Here is a 12207-nt window from a genome sequence, read left to right on the forward strand (position 1 = left end):
GGGGTGGATTTCGAGGAAAACTGTAAACTCGGCGTTGCGAGCTCGCGGCGCCCCGTTTTCGGGCTCCGGGGGCGCGGGGTGGGCACCGTACCCCGGGTCAGGTCAGCCCTTTAGTTTATATTCGGGGCCTATTCACAGGCTCGCGCGTGATCACGAAGATAACCTGGAAGAGCCCTGCCGCCAATCAGTAACCAGCCTCCGGCGGGGCCCCCCGCTACCATCCAAACCCGAGTACCCGTCTACTATCATAGATAGAGGGCTCAAGTGTGACATAAGTCCGCACACACATACGGCGTATCATACGACATACACACATAGACATTCACAAAGCAACTCTCACGACTCACGGGCACCGGGTGGAGCGGCGGCGGCGGCGGCAGCAGCACGCGCGGGCGGACGGATTCGGACGGGGCGGAGCAGCGACCGCCTGGGCGGCCGCTGCTCTGTCTGCCAGAGCGCGCGCCGTCTGCGCAGCTCGAGCGCCGTCAGGTGCACAGGGAAGCGTGACGACGCGGGGACGGCGGGCGGCGGGAGTGCGCTCGGTGTCAGAGGTGCGGCGGCGGCGGGGCGGGGAGAGGCAGTGGGCGGTGCGAGGAGACGCACTGATGCCGTAAGGCTGGGAGGTGAATTCGCGGCCGAACTGAGTCTTCATACGCGTCGCCATCCAGGAGTAGTACACGTTGCCCAGGAAGAGGACGAAGCCGCAGCCCGGGATGATTCGCTTGTAGAGAAGCTCCCTCGCTTTGTCGCCTCCGTCGGTGACGTCGAAGAGCCTGGTGGCGGAGTCGGCGTGTGGATCACGGTTTTGGGCCGGAGAGAGCGAAATCGTCGTGAAGAGTGGGAATCGGTGGTGGGAGCGACTCGTGGGCGGTGAAGGGGGGCGCTTGCCAGATTGCCGAGAAGGTGAGCATCGTCGAGAGGTTGTCAAAGAACAGCGAGCACAGGCAGGCAAAATCGCCGGCGGTGGGCTTCAGATTGCCCCAGAAGGGTGCGCCGAGCGACGCGACGAGCTTGCCAGGGGCCCTCCAGTCCGAGACGTACGACATGATGGCGAACGAGGGCGGATGCTTGAGGCGACCGTCTTGTGATGAAGGGGGGGAACAGGCACTTCGTGGGCAGAAAAAAAGAAAGAAAGCGAGCGCGCACACTGCACACCCACCGCCCAACATGGCAATGTTAATATGTGTATTGCAATACGGACGTATGAGGCGTTTATATGGCGCACGACCGCACATGGGAGCCTCTGCCGTCTGGCATCTGGCAAGCACAAGCGGACAACTCAAGCGGATCCACGATGGGCTCCGTCCACTACCCTGTTGTCGTGACAATCTCGAGTTACATAGAGAGGGCTTTCTGCTGTGAGGACCTCTCAAGTTGAGGACCTCGCTGTCACGCACGCACGCACACGCGCAGCACGCACACACACGCACACACACGCACACACACGCGCACGCATGCACACGCACGCACACGCACGTGCGTGCCGATCCCGCCCACTCCACTCACCGCAGCGCCCACGACACGCGCCCCGCAGGCGCTTCAAGATCCAGGTGCGCGAGGACGAGTGCGGCATCTACCTCGATGTGATCGCCCCGACCGACGTCGCCGACGACCGCGGGCAGCTGCGCGAGCGCGACTACCTCGTCACGCTGCAGCGGCGCAAGGTCGAGCAGCTGACACTTCCGCAGGCAGCCGGCCCGCCCTCGCACACCCCTCTCGGGCAGCGTTGGCTGGAGACACACGCGGGGTTCCACGCCCGACCGCTGAGACGGACTCCACGCCCACAACTCACCGCGTCGCCAGCATTCGCCTGCCGTCGCGGCCGGGGCTACCGCTCTGGCGTGCACTCCAACGCTCTCTGTTGTATGGGTCATGAACGTATTTTGATGACATGTTCATGACGCCCGACGACCATGGGGCGTCGGCAACGGACCTCCGCGGCTGAGCAGGGGCGCGAGGTTCCCTTTTTATTACATCGGCAACAGTCGCCCTCGAGCCGGCTGAGTCTCCAAGTCCCTAGCCGGGACGCTGTGTGCTGCTGTCACGGAGGAGGGTTTTTGGACAGTCCTCCGTGCTGGTGACTTGGGGCGATTGGAGCCGCGAATGGAGCTCGCAACGGAGGGACGAGGCGCATGTAACGACCCCCGGGAGTCCCGATAATCAAATTGAGGAGGACGGGCGGTCCCATTGTGTGTAACGATCTCTCTGAACGCCACACGAGAGTCGTGTGAGGGCCCGGTGCGGGCCCTGTCGTTCAGTCTCGGGCCGCTGGCAACACCGGGCTTGGACGCCATCGCGTCTACGCCCACCCTCCCCTTCGAGCGCATAGCCCGGCCGCAAGGCCGACGCAGCATTGATGGGCAAGCAGCAAGACCGGAGCTCCACCCCGCCCGGCCGATGGGCCACCGCCCCTCGGCGGGCATAACGGAGTGGAGCCCAATGCACCCTGGAGCGCACGCAGGCAACGCCCACTTCCGCGGGCATGCCTTCACCCTCCGGGAGGGGCGCGGACCCCGGCACGGCGGCTCATCTCGTGGGGGCCGCCGGCTATCTGGCCGACTCGCGCCCACCCCCAGGCTCACTGCTCAACGGAGGCGCCGGCGAACACCGCCTGGCAGAGGGCCAATGACGTCCCCGGGCGACACGACAGGGCCTCGCTCCGAGGCCCTCACACGACTCTTGTGTGGCGTTCAGAGAGATCAGAGAGATCGTTACACGCAATGGGACCGCCCGCCCTCCTCAATTCGATTATCGGGACCCCCGGGGGTCGTTACATGCGCCTCGTCATTCCGGTGCGGAGCTCCATTCGCGGCTCCAATCGCCCCAAGTCAACACGGAGGACTGTCCAAAAACCCTCCTCCGTGACAGCCTGTGACATGTGAGGATCTCTCACTCAAGAGGACCTCTCCCCATGTCCATGTGAGAATGTGAGGTCCTCCGCGGCGGAACATCGTTGGCGCCTCTGACCTGCAGCTCATCCATCGAGCACATCTCTCTCATGCATGAATGAGGCTGCTCCCGGAATACAGTCGCCCTTTGTTTGAAGCAGGAGCCGATCGATGATGCGGCGGCGGGTCCACTCCTCCAAGAGGGAGCGGGAGCGCTGCACTCAGCGACGGGGATGGAGACGGTGACGGTGGCGAGGGAGAGGAAGGGGGTCCATTAACACCAGACAGCGAGAGGGGCAGGGAGGAAAGGGGGAGAGAGGAAGCCAACGCGACGTGCGCAGAGGATGAGGATATAAACTGGGACGACGCAGCGGAGGGGATAGGCGAGGGAATCGAGGGACCGGAGGGCTTTCGCGACAGCGACGATGACGACGAAGAAAGGGGAGGGGACGGAGGGGCGACACGCAGGAGGAGCGAAATCGCTAACGGCCCGAGCAGAGAGGGCGACGGCGGGGCACGAGGGAACAACGGAGACGCTACCGATGACGCGAACCGAGGCACGGACGCCGGCGGGGACGGGGAGGGCGACAGCGACGTCGAGGTTGACGCAACCGTATCGAGAGCGCCACCCAAAAAGGGGCGGACAGCCATGGAGGTCACCGAATGGAGGGCGAACGGCACGATGCGAAAAGGCAGGGCGAGGCGGATGGAGAAAGAAGTGCCGAGAAGGCCATGGTGGAGGGGAGGGACGGGAGGACGAAAGAAGGGCGAGGAGGACGAGCGGCACGCACAGACCGCGAGCAGACAGCGCCTGCTGGCCATTTCGAGACATTCGCCAAGAACGCTAGCTACATGGGAGGGCTTCGTGAAGGATGGATTGAAAAACATTCGAACAAAGAAGAGGCGACGGGAGGAACCGGCGGAGGATGCAGTGACGTGACACACACACACACACACACACACACACACACACACACACACACACACACACACACACACACACACACACACACACACACACACACACACACACACACACACACACACCGCTCACCCACGCGCACTGGGCCTTGCACTTTGAATGCCGTGGGGCTCCTGTCGTCAGACGTGGAGACGCGAGGGTTGCCCCCCCTTGCCCCACCACCTCGTGTGTGTGGAGAAGTTTACCTTACCTTACCTTACCTTCAGCGTCAGTACACAGTAGAGCCGATTGAGCCGTAGCTCAGGTGTGAGGACTGCGAGGTGAGGGGGGCGTGCGCGGGTGTGGAGCAACGCCAGCGGTGCTGGACACGAGGAGGCACGCGGACCCCTGTATTTTTCGTTCTTACACCCCCACTCGACACACCCTGCATTAGCTGACGCTGATCGCACGCCTCTTACCTCTTAGTACTCACCTGCTCGAGTAGGACCGGCACACCCCGCGGTTCCGCGCGAGCCGCACCGCAGCACCGCCATCGACACTCCGTGGCCGTGTGTTACAGCGCCGTAGGAACGGCGTGAGTGTCTGTCGCGCCCTGAGGCCCGCGGACCGCGCCGGATCAGTGAGATATTTCTTCTTCCGGATCAGTGCGGCTCTGGGACGTGGCCGTCCACGTAAAAGTTCTTGCTGTACGCCGGCAGCGTGATCTCCATCCCCTCGAGCTCCTGCAGAGAATGAATGAGTGGATGGAGGAGTGGATGGAGGAGCGAATGAAATGAATGAACGAATGAATGAATGAATACTCCATCCCATCCCGTGCGGCGCGCGTACCTTGGAGAGGACGATCTGGCAGCCCATATCTCCCCACATCTCCCCACATCTCCCCACATCTCGTACCTTGGAGAGGACGATCTGGCAGCCCAGCCGACTGCTCGCCGTCAGACAGACAGCTTCGTCGAGCATATCCTCCTCGTCCTCGCTCGGCTCCGGCAGCCGGTCGAAGTGGCCGTCTCCAACAATCACGTGGCAAGTCGAGCAAGCGAGCGACGCCTCGCAAGCGCCCTCGAGTGTGATCTCGGGCACCTGGCCCGACATGCGCAGCCGGTGGCAGAGGTACAGCAGGTTGTCCCCAACCTTCCCCGCCACGTCGCGCCGCACCTGCAGGAAGGTTCCGAGAAGCTTCGCGGACGGGCTCCGGCGCGTCGCCTGTGCGACGGTCGCGGCCGCTCGCCCCGTCCCGCGTCACGATGACAAATCGGACGACCTGCGGGAACAAGGTCGGCGAGGTCAGAGGCAGATCTGTAGGAGGAGGCGGTGACGGGAGGAGGCGGACGGCAAGAGGCGGCGGAGGCGGCAGAGGCGCGGTGGCAAAGGGGAGTTGGCGAATTCTGTAGCGGTGCGCGAGGGCGAATGGCGGCAGCAGGACTGCGCGTGCGGCAGCGGGGACGGCAGGCGGCGGCAGGGCGACAGCAGGCGGCCGGCGACAGGGTGCGAGCCTCGTCTGGCGACTTTGCGTCCTGCCACTCAAAGTCGCCGTGGCGGGCGACGGGCGAGGCGAGGAAGCCGCGCCGCGCCGCAGAGGCGAGGCCGGGCCGCGAGCCCCTCCGCAGCGGCAGCCGCGCCGCGCAGGCGGGAGGCGGGAGGCGCGAAGACGCCGCCGCAGCCGCTCGCATGTGTGCACACAAAAAGAATTTTACAGACAGAGAGAGAGAGAGAGAGAGAGAGAGAGAGAATTTTACTCCGGCTTCGACTCCGGCACACCACCGGAGCCGCCTAAGCGACACAAAAAGAATTTTAGAATGTTACGAGCGAGTGACGACACGATTCACCACACCCCTCTCCTTAAAATCCCTGTGTGGTGGCGGCGTGCCGTTCTCCCATCCCTCCCTTGGGTTGTCTGTTTTCTTTCTTTTTTACGATTCACGCAAAAGGCGAGGCGCGGGCGACGGCTTCCAAAATGCTGGCAGCCTTCTGTAGCATAATCAGGTGCAATGCGCCGCCTCGACCTCCAGCCCCTCCGGCCATGGCAGCGACCGAAGCCGCTGGCCGTATGTGCGAGCGTCGCGCGTGGCATTTTGCAAGTGGCCAGGCGCGCGAGCCTCCTCCAGCGTCCTGAAGACTCGCCCTGCCGGGGGGGGGGGGGCCTGCTTCTCCAATTCCGTGCGTCGTCGATCCAGTCTGCTCATGGCGGACTGCTTTTAAGGTGTGGCTGGCGTGCGGCGTCACTGTTGGCTTTCACTTGCAGATACGCTCCCGGCCAAAAAGGGCAGCCCACAGCCACATGAGTCCAGAAGAGGAGCTGATTGTGCATGTGGGGCTCATTGCAAGAGACGAGGCTTTCAACACGCGAACCAGCCCTCGGGCGGCGGCACCTGTTTGGATTAGCAATAGGAAAGTTCACAGGGGGCGAGCTAGGCCTGGGGCGCCCAATGCGCACCCGAGTGTGGTAAGTGTAGCCGGAGACGACGGCCGCAGCGGGGTCGCGAGCCGCGTGAATCATACGGAATGTGTCTGTGTGTGTGACGGCCGCCGTGTGTGAAACCGACAGGCCACAGAGCTTGGAAAGGACGTGACTGCATTCTTGCCGCCAGAAGAGGACGGTGCCGATCAGCTCTGTTGGAATTGTTCGATTTCTGAAGCACACCGAGGACCTTCCCGTGAGGCAGCATGCACCATAACACATGTGGAGCGGGCGCTGGACCGTCTCCGCAAACAATTCCATCAGCAGACCCCACAATGTAGAGCCGGTCTTGTGGTGTGAGCATGCCGCAATGAACTGACCCATGCGTGTGGGTGTGGTGCGGCGGTGGCCCGCGCTGCCGCGTCTGGCACGTCTTCGGCACGCCCAGGGTCGACTGAGTGATGGTCGGTGCCGCACAGCGTTCTCTGGGGGGGGCTAGGGGGCGGCGGGGGGGGGGGGGGGGGGGGACACGACCACTGGCTACACACCCTGTGTACACACCGTTACACGTGTGCGTCTAGCCGGTCTGCATCCGTCCCATCATGATGGCAACCACCCAACGCGCGCGTGCCCCTGCCCAAAACCATCCAACGCCGCCAGCGCGCCCGGTCCAGCCCACCCCCGGCCCGCAGCGGCCAAACTCGAAATTCCGGAGCCGTTACGCCCTTGACGCGAGGAGACGAAAGCGCACGCCACGACGTGCATACTCAGACGTGTCTCGAGAAATCAGCATAACACACGCGCGGCTACAGTACAATCTGCGGCAACCAACGGCTACGACGGGCTGGCTGCACATTGTTTGCCGTTCGCTTAGGCGGGAGAAGGGGTGACAATAAACGGGACAAGGGGTGACAATAAACCGGGCGTACCGCTTGTATGTATGTAGTAAGGTGAAGAACAGTCAGGCTCGGACTGGACACCAACGCGGTATGGGTGGACGACATAAGGCGATATATACGATGCGGGCGTTTTTCTTTCGCGATCACAGCTCGCTTAGTGCTCCAAGTGCTTAGTGCTCGCGCTCCCTGCTCCACCTCGCTTGATAATCATCGGCCGACCTTCCTCATTTTTCTCTTTCGCGAGGAGCAAGAAGACATGGCTTTGATTGATTGATGGGAAGGCGAAACACAGTCCGACCAACGACTGGGACACCATCGCGGTATGGGTGGACGCTAGACATGGCTCCTCTTCGAGAGCGAGTTCGTTTTCTTCCGCGCACAAATTCTTTCGCGAGTCACCGGAGCGTGCTGCTCGCGCTCTCTCAGCTCGCCTCGCTTGATAATGCTCGCCCTGCTCGCTGCGCCATCGACTCTTGGCGCGCACCGCTCGCCCCGCAGCCTCGCTCGCTCACCAGCGCGTCTTTTTTCCCGCCCTCCCACCCTCTCTTGCCTTTTTTTAGGCCTCGTCATCTCGACGCCGCTTCCGCTGTCGCGGCGCTGCGAGCTGCGGCTGCCGGCCATGTGCGACGCTGGCGAGGACGCCCCGGCGGCGGAGGAGGAGCCGCCCGCTGCGTCGGTGCTGGACGACCTCTCGGGCGTGCCGGCCGAGGTTCTGGACCCTAGAAGCGGAATACTGTTCTTGTACTCCAACTAGCGCTCGAGAGGACACGTATTCAGCTGTAGTCAGCCGCATTCAGCCGTAGTCACTGCAGTCGCCTCCCTCGTATTCACGCGGTGCTCTGAAGACTCTGCGCAATCCCGCCTTCCCGCCCTGATGTTGGTGTATTCGGCACGTAGGTTCTGGAGACGGTCAAGGGGCTCACTCTGCTGTGAACGGCGCCTCTTCACACCTGCAGCTGTGAACAGGTTCTGGAGACGGTCAAGGGGCTCACTCTGCTCGAGGCGGCGGCCTTGATCAAGGAGGTGGACGCCACGTTCAAGGTGGGAGACTACAAGGAGGAGGACGAGGAGGCGGCGGAGCCCGTGGCGGCCGAATAGGGCGATACACATAGGGCACCACCAACGCGGCGGACGGCAGAGTCCCTCTCACACGTGCTCCTCGCCGCCGCCGGTATGGTGAGCACGCGATACACAGAGCGTGTCAGCACCGCGCGTGAGCTGCTGCTGCTTGGAAGTGGCGCTGGCGGCACTCGTGTTGCGTCTCCTTTTTGCCTTTTGATGTATTCTACGGCTGTACCGTGTACGGCTCTACACAGTGCGCTGTGCGGCAGATCAGCACCGCTTTTGAGTGGGGAGCGGATACGCACAGTGAGCACTCGCCGGCCGCCGCGCGCGCGCCGCCCCGAAAGACGAGCAGCAGGCCGCCGCGCGCCCCGGCCGCGCGCGAGACCCCTGGATGTGAGGTTGCACACTGGCGGGGCTCCGTCCCCGTCTTCCGCGGTACTAAAAATCCCTTGCTCCAAGCGCTTGCGCTTCGGCGGTAGTGATCTAATCACCCGAATTCACGTTCGGATCGCTCCTCATCGCAAACCCTGTCAGTTCACCTACGGGGTATGTTCGTAAGAGCTACATACATCGAAAAAGCTGGCTTTCCTTTTGCTGAAAGCATTGCCCTTGCCCCCCCCCCCCCCCCACCCCCCCCACCCCACCCCCACCCCCACCCACCCACACACACACACACACACCCACCCCACCCCACCCGCCCCACCCCCACGCCGCCACCCCGCGTAATATCCGAGAAGGGCTTGCTCGTGTGCCGCCAACGTGTGCCGCCAACGCGCCGCTCATCGCCTCCCTACAAGCATCGGACGGTGCTGTCAAAGCTGCCACCTCGTCATGTCCTTTCGCCGCCTCTCGCGGCTGGCCGCTCCGGTCAGCGCGGGCGCGGTGTTGCTCGCCCGCGCCGCTGCACCGCCGCCCGAGCTGGCCGAGTGCTCGTATGATGTGCGGAGGCAAGGAGTGTCCAGCGGGATGCACATCGAGCTCCAGAAGCTGCGGCCGCGGGAGGAGCAACTGCGGCGCAAGTGGGAGGAGGACGAGGCTGGCTTCCACAAGCTCCCGCCACGGGCATGGCCTCCGGTCCAACCAAAGCCAGAGGAGCTGCCGGCGCTGCAGGAGGCGGCGGCGGCGGCGGACGCGCCGCCGCAGGCACAGTTCGACCTCGCGACGTGCCTCACGTTCAACAACTTGGACCCCGTGGACGGCTTACGCCGCTACCGCGAGCTGGCTAAGAGCGGGGCAGGTCAGAACGGACAACTAGCGAACCACGCCTCATTCCTTCGTGATTTGTTGGTGATGGCAGAGAGCGAGGCACGTCACACCCTGAGACGACACCCACACTCGCACACTCACGCACACACAGCGGGGAGCGGGCGTGGTTGCGGCGGCCACCGTGAGGGATGAGCTAACCAGTCCCAGTGATTGGACAACCAATATGCGCGGGTCCGGTGCGGCCGAGGACACCAGCGCTGAGTCAAGAATGAGTCAAGAACCAATACGTGTGCTGCGCCGTAGGGTCGCTGCGGCAGGACGCGGCGGTTGCGGTGGCGACGGTGCTGCTCGAGGGCATCGGGAGGGACCGCAGAACTGCCGAGTTCATGTTGTTTACGCGTGGCACGTCCCGTCCTCACCCCCTACCCTACCCGTTAGGACCTCGAGGAGGAGAGCACTGCAGAGGGGGTGTCGCTGCTGCAGGAGGTGGCCGCGGCGGGGCACGCGCAGGCGCTGTACGAGGTCGGCGTGCTGCACTGCTTGGGCAGCGTGTGCCACCCCGGCATGACGGAGGGTGGTCGAGGAATAGGTCGGCGTGCTGCACTACTTGGGCAGCGTGCCGCAGCTGCTCGCGGAGGACTACGGCAGGGCATACGCGTGCTTTGAGGCGGCGGCGGCGCAACAGCACATGTCGGCCAACTTCATGCAGGCCGAGCTGCTCATCGAAGGGATGGGCGTCGAGAGTGACGTCGCCGCGGCGGTGCCGCTCCTTGTCGCTGCGGCGGAGAGAGGCCATCGCATGGCGCGGCAGTACTTGCGCGACTTTTGGGACGCGGATGCGGCGCAGTCGGGCGTCGCGCCGGGAGGGAGCTCAATGGAGCGGGCCAGGGTGTTTGCGCAGCAGCTGCCGCAGGTGCCGCTCGGTGGGTCGGAGCACTTTTCGGTCTTCCGCGGCGACGGCGCGCAGAGCAGCCTGGCGGAGCTGCTGGCAGAGGCGGCGTCGAGCGACGTCGTGCTGCTCGGGGAGTGCCACGACGACCCCGTCGCGCACCACCTCGAGGCGTTCCTCCTCATCTCGCTGGCCGCCGTGCGGCCTGAGGTCGTCCTCTCGCTTGAGATGTTCACGCCTTAATTATTAATTAATCAGCAATTAATTAATTAATTAGGTCGTCCTCTCGCTTGAGATGTTCGAGCGCGACGTGCAGCTCGTGCTGGACGAGTACTTGGCCGGCGCGATCCGCGAGAAGGACATGCTGCAGGACAGTTACTTCGTTACTTAGTTGCTTAGTTACTGAGTCAGTCCACTACTTAATTAGAAGGACATGCTGCAGGACAGTTACTTCGTTACTTAGTTGCTTAGTACCTTAGTTACTTAGTCAGTCCACTACTTAATTAGAAGGGCATGCTGCAGGACGCGCGCCCGTGGACAAACTACCGCTCCGACTACCGCCCGCTCGTCGAGTTCGCAAAGGTGTGCCGCCTATTCACAGCAGTGGGTGTGAATAGACGCCGTTCACACCTCCCTGAGTTCGCAAAGGTGTGCCGCCTCCCGGTGTGAACAGAGAGGTGTGAACAGGGAGGTGTGAACAGCGCCTATTCGCAAAGGCGTGCCGCCTCCCGGTGGTCGCCGCCAACGCGCCTCGGAGATACGTCGGCGCGGTCGGGCGGCGAGCAGAGGCGCTGCACGAGGACTTTGCGGCGGTCGAGGCGTGGCCGCAGCAGGTGGCGCCGTTTCTGCCGCCGCTGCCGCTGCCGGCGCCGTCGCAGGTGTACATGCAGCACTTACTGGCGGACCCGGAGGTGCTCGGCACGGCGGTAATTAATTAATTAATTAATTAATTAATTTAATTAATTAATGGCGGACCCGGAGGTGCTCGGCACGGCGGTCGGCCGCACGGACCCGGAGCTGGTGGCGGAGGCGGGTGGCGATCTGGGCCGCGAGATAACCGCCCGAGGATCGGTCGGCTCACCGGCCCTGACGGAGCAGTCGACGACAGAGAGGCGGCTTGGGTAGGGGGTGGGGATGGGAATAAGGGGGGGAAGGGTAAAGGGTCGCGCTCCTCACGTCGGCCTCAGTTCGCTAGCGTCGATGCATTGAGTGGTTGTCCTCAGGCGGCAGGGCGAGTGTCCGTACCTCGGCGTCAGCGGGCGGGACGGGCTGCTCGCGCCGGTGCTGCTCTGGGACGCGACTATGGCTCTCTCCATCGCCCGGGCACTGCAGGCGAGAGTCCCGAGGCGCTGGTGGTGCATCATCATCTGGTTCTGAGTGGCTGCTCCGCTGGCTGCAGGCGAGGCCCGAGGCGCTGGTGGTGCATGTGTGCGGCTATTTCCACTGCGAGAAGCACGTCGGCATCGCCGAGATGCTCTCCGCGTACGCGCCTCAGCCGCCGTCGACTCTCGTGGTTGCGATGCACCCCGAGGCCGAGTGCCACGCCTCAATTCATAATTAATCAGCACTTGATTAATTATTAAGGTTGCGATGTACCCCGAGGCCGAGTGCCACGCCTTAATTATTAATTAATCAGTAATTAATTAATTAATTAGGTTGCCATGTACCCCGAGGCCGAGTGCCACGCCTTTCGACCGCAGCACAAAGGCGCCGCCGACTTCGTCATCCTCACGGACGCATCCCTCCCGCGCTCGTACGACCACTCGCCGCACGAGGAGTGATCTCGCGCCATCTCGCGCCATCTCGCGCCGTCTCGCGCGATCTCGCGCCGTCTCGCGCCATCTCGCGCCATCTCGCGCCGTTTCCCCGCACAGAGGTGTGAGACGGTTCCGCGACATTTCCGCGGTGCCTCCGTGAGCGTGACTGCGTGCGGCCGCGGC

At 63.5% G+C, this 12207-nt stretch overlaps 4 protein-coding genes across 4 annotated transcripts; 2 read left to right on the plus strand and 2 right to left on the minus strand.

Annotated features, from left to right (window-relative positions):
- Positions 1–110: 110 nt before the first annotated feature.
- Positions 111–1046, minus strand: EMIHUDRAFT_251061 (hypothetical protein; the record flags this gene model as incomplete). Its single annotated transcript, XM_005793004.1, has 4 exons — positions 111–128; positions 354–427; positions 604–773; positions 862–1046. 4 exons carry the CDS (start codon positions 1044–1046, stop codon positions 111–113), a joined length of 447 nt encoding a protein of 148 aa, XP_005793061.1.
- A 3405-nt stretch (positions 1047–4451) lies between these two features.
- Positions 4452–5480, minus strand: EMIHUDRAFT_77636 (ferredoxin; the record flags this gene model as incomplete). Its single annotated transcript, XM_005793005.1, has 3 exons — positions 4452–4532; positions 4705–4999; positions 5293–5480. 3 exons carry the CDS (start codon positions 5478–5480, stop codon positions 4452–4454), a joined length of 564 nt encoding a protein of 187 aa, XP_005793062.1.
- Positions 5481–7227: 1747 nt separating this feature from the next.
- EMIHUDRAFT_251065 (hypothetical protein) lies at positions 7228–8205 on the plus strand (the record flags this gene model as incomplete). The annotated part of the gene is made up of 3 exons (XM_005793006.1): positions 7228–7273; positions 7668–7816; positions 8074–8205. 3 exons carry the CDS (start codon positions 7228–7230, stop codon positions 8203–8205), a joined length of 327 nt encoding a protein of 108 aa, XP_005793063.1.
- Positions 8206–9003: 798 nt separating this feature from the next.
- EMIHUDRAFT_460337 (hypothetical protein) lies at positions 9004–12048 on the plus strand (the record flags this gene model as incomplete). The annotated part of the gene is made up of 8 exons (XM_005793007.1): positions 9004–9246; positions 9530–9614; positions 9682–9719; positions 9817–9900; positions 9968–10497; positions 11491–11548; positions 11667–11780; positions 11941–12048. 8 exons carry the CDS (start codon positions 9004–9006, stop codon positions 12046–12048), a joined length of 1260 nt encoding a protein of 419 aa, XP_005793064.1.
- Between the last annotated feature and the right edge of the window lie 159 nt (positions 12049–12207).

This window comes from Emiliania huxleyi (genome assembly GCF_000372725.1).
Source record: "Emiliania huxleyi CCMP1516 unplaced genomic scaffold EMIHUscaffold_1032, whole genome shotgun sequence".
NCBI classification, from domain to species: domain Eukaryota; phylum Haptophyta; order Isochrysidales; family Noelaerhabdaceae; genus Emiliania; species Emiliania huxleyi.